Below are 559 nucleotides of genomic sequence, written 5' to 3'. Positions count from 1 at the left end.
CATTTGTGAGTTTCCCCTCTTACCTAGCATACCGTCTTTAGGAGAATTGAACAATGCTATACAAGAAGCACGTGGATTAATGAGCCTGAAGGATCAGTTGCGGGATATTGTAAATGGTATGAAACATGAGAACCTGAATGTTAGATACATGGTGGCATGTGAGCTAAGCAAATTGCTGTATCACAGAAATGAAGATGTTGCTGCACTAATTGCTGGTGAACTTGTCTCAGACATGGAAATCGTGAACTCTTTAATCACATCTTTACTACAGGGATGTGCAGAAGAATCTCGAACTACAGTGGGTCAGAGGTTTAAGTTAGTCTGTGCAGATTGTCTTGGAGCAATAGGTGCTATTGACCCTGCCAAAGTGAGAGTTGCTTCATGCAGTCGTTTTAAAATCCAATGCTCAGATGATGATCTTATCTTTGAGCTCATTCATAAACACTTGGCAAGAGCTTTTAGAGCTGCACAGGATACAATCATACAAGACTCAGCTGCTCTTGCCATACAGGAATTACTAAAGATTGCTGGTTGTGAGCCATCATTAGCTGGGAATGTT

The 559-nt window shown here is 41.1% G+C and overlaps 1 protein-coding gene across 1 annotated transcript; it reads left to right on the top strand.

The window, feature by feature from the left end:
- Positions 1 to 4: 4 nt before the first annotated feature.
- LOC109131805 (serine/threonine-protein kinase ATR-like) lies at positions 5 to 556 on the top strand (the record flags this gene model as incomplete). Its single annotated transcript, XM_019242983.1, has 1 exon — positions 5 to 556. A coding segment is annotated over one exon (552 nt), but the record flags the coding sequence as incomplete, so codon positions are not given.
- Between the last annotated feature and the right edge of the window lie 3 nt (positions 557 to 559).

Source organism: Camelina sativa, unplaced genomic scaffold (genome assembly GCF_000633955.1).
Source record: "Camelina sativa cultivar DH55 unplaced genomic scaffold, Cs unpScaffold05502, whole genome shotgun sequence".
NCBI classification, from domain to species: Eukaryota; Viridiplantae; Streptophyta; class Magnoliopsida; order Brassicales; family Brassicaceae; genus Camelina; species Camelina sativa.
Note: the sequence above shows the minus strand (reverse complement) of the source record. Positions and strands in the feature narration are given on the sequence as shown.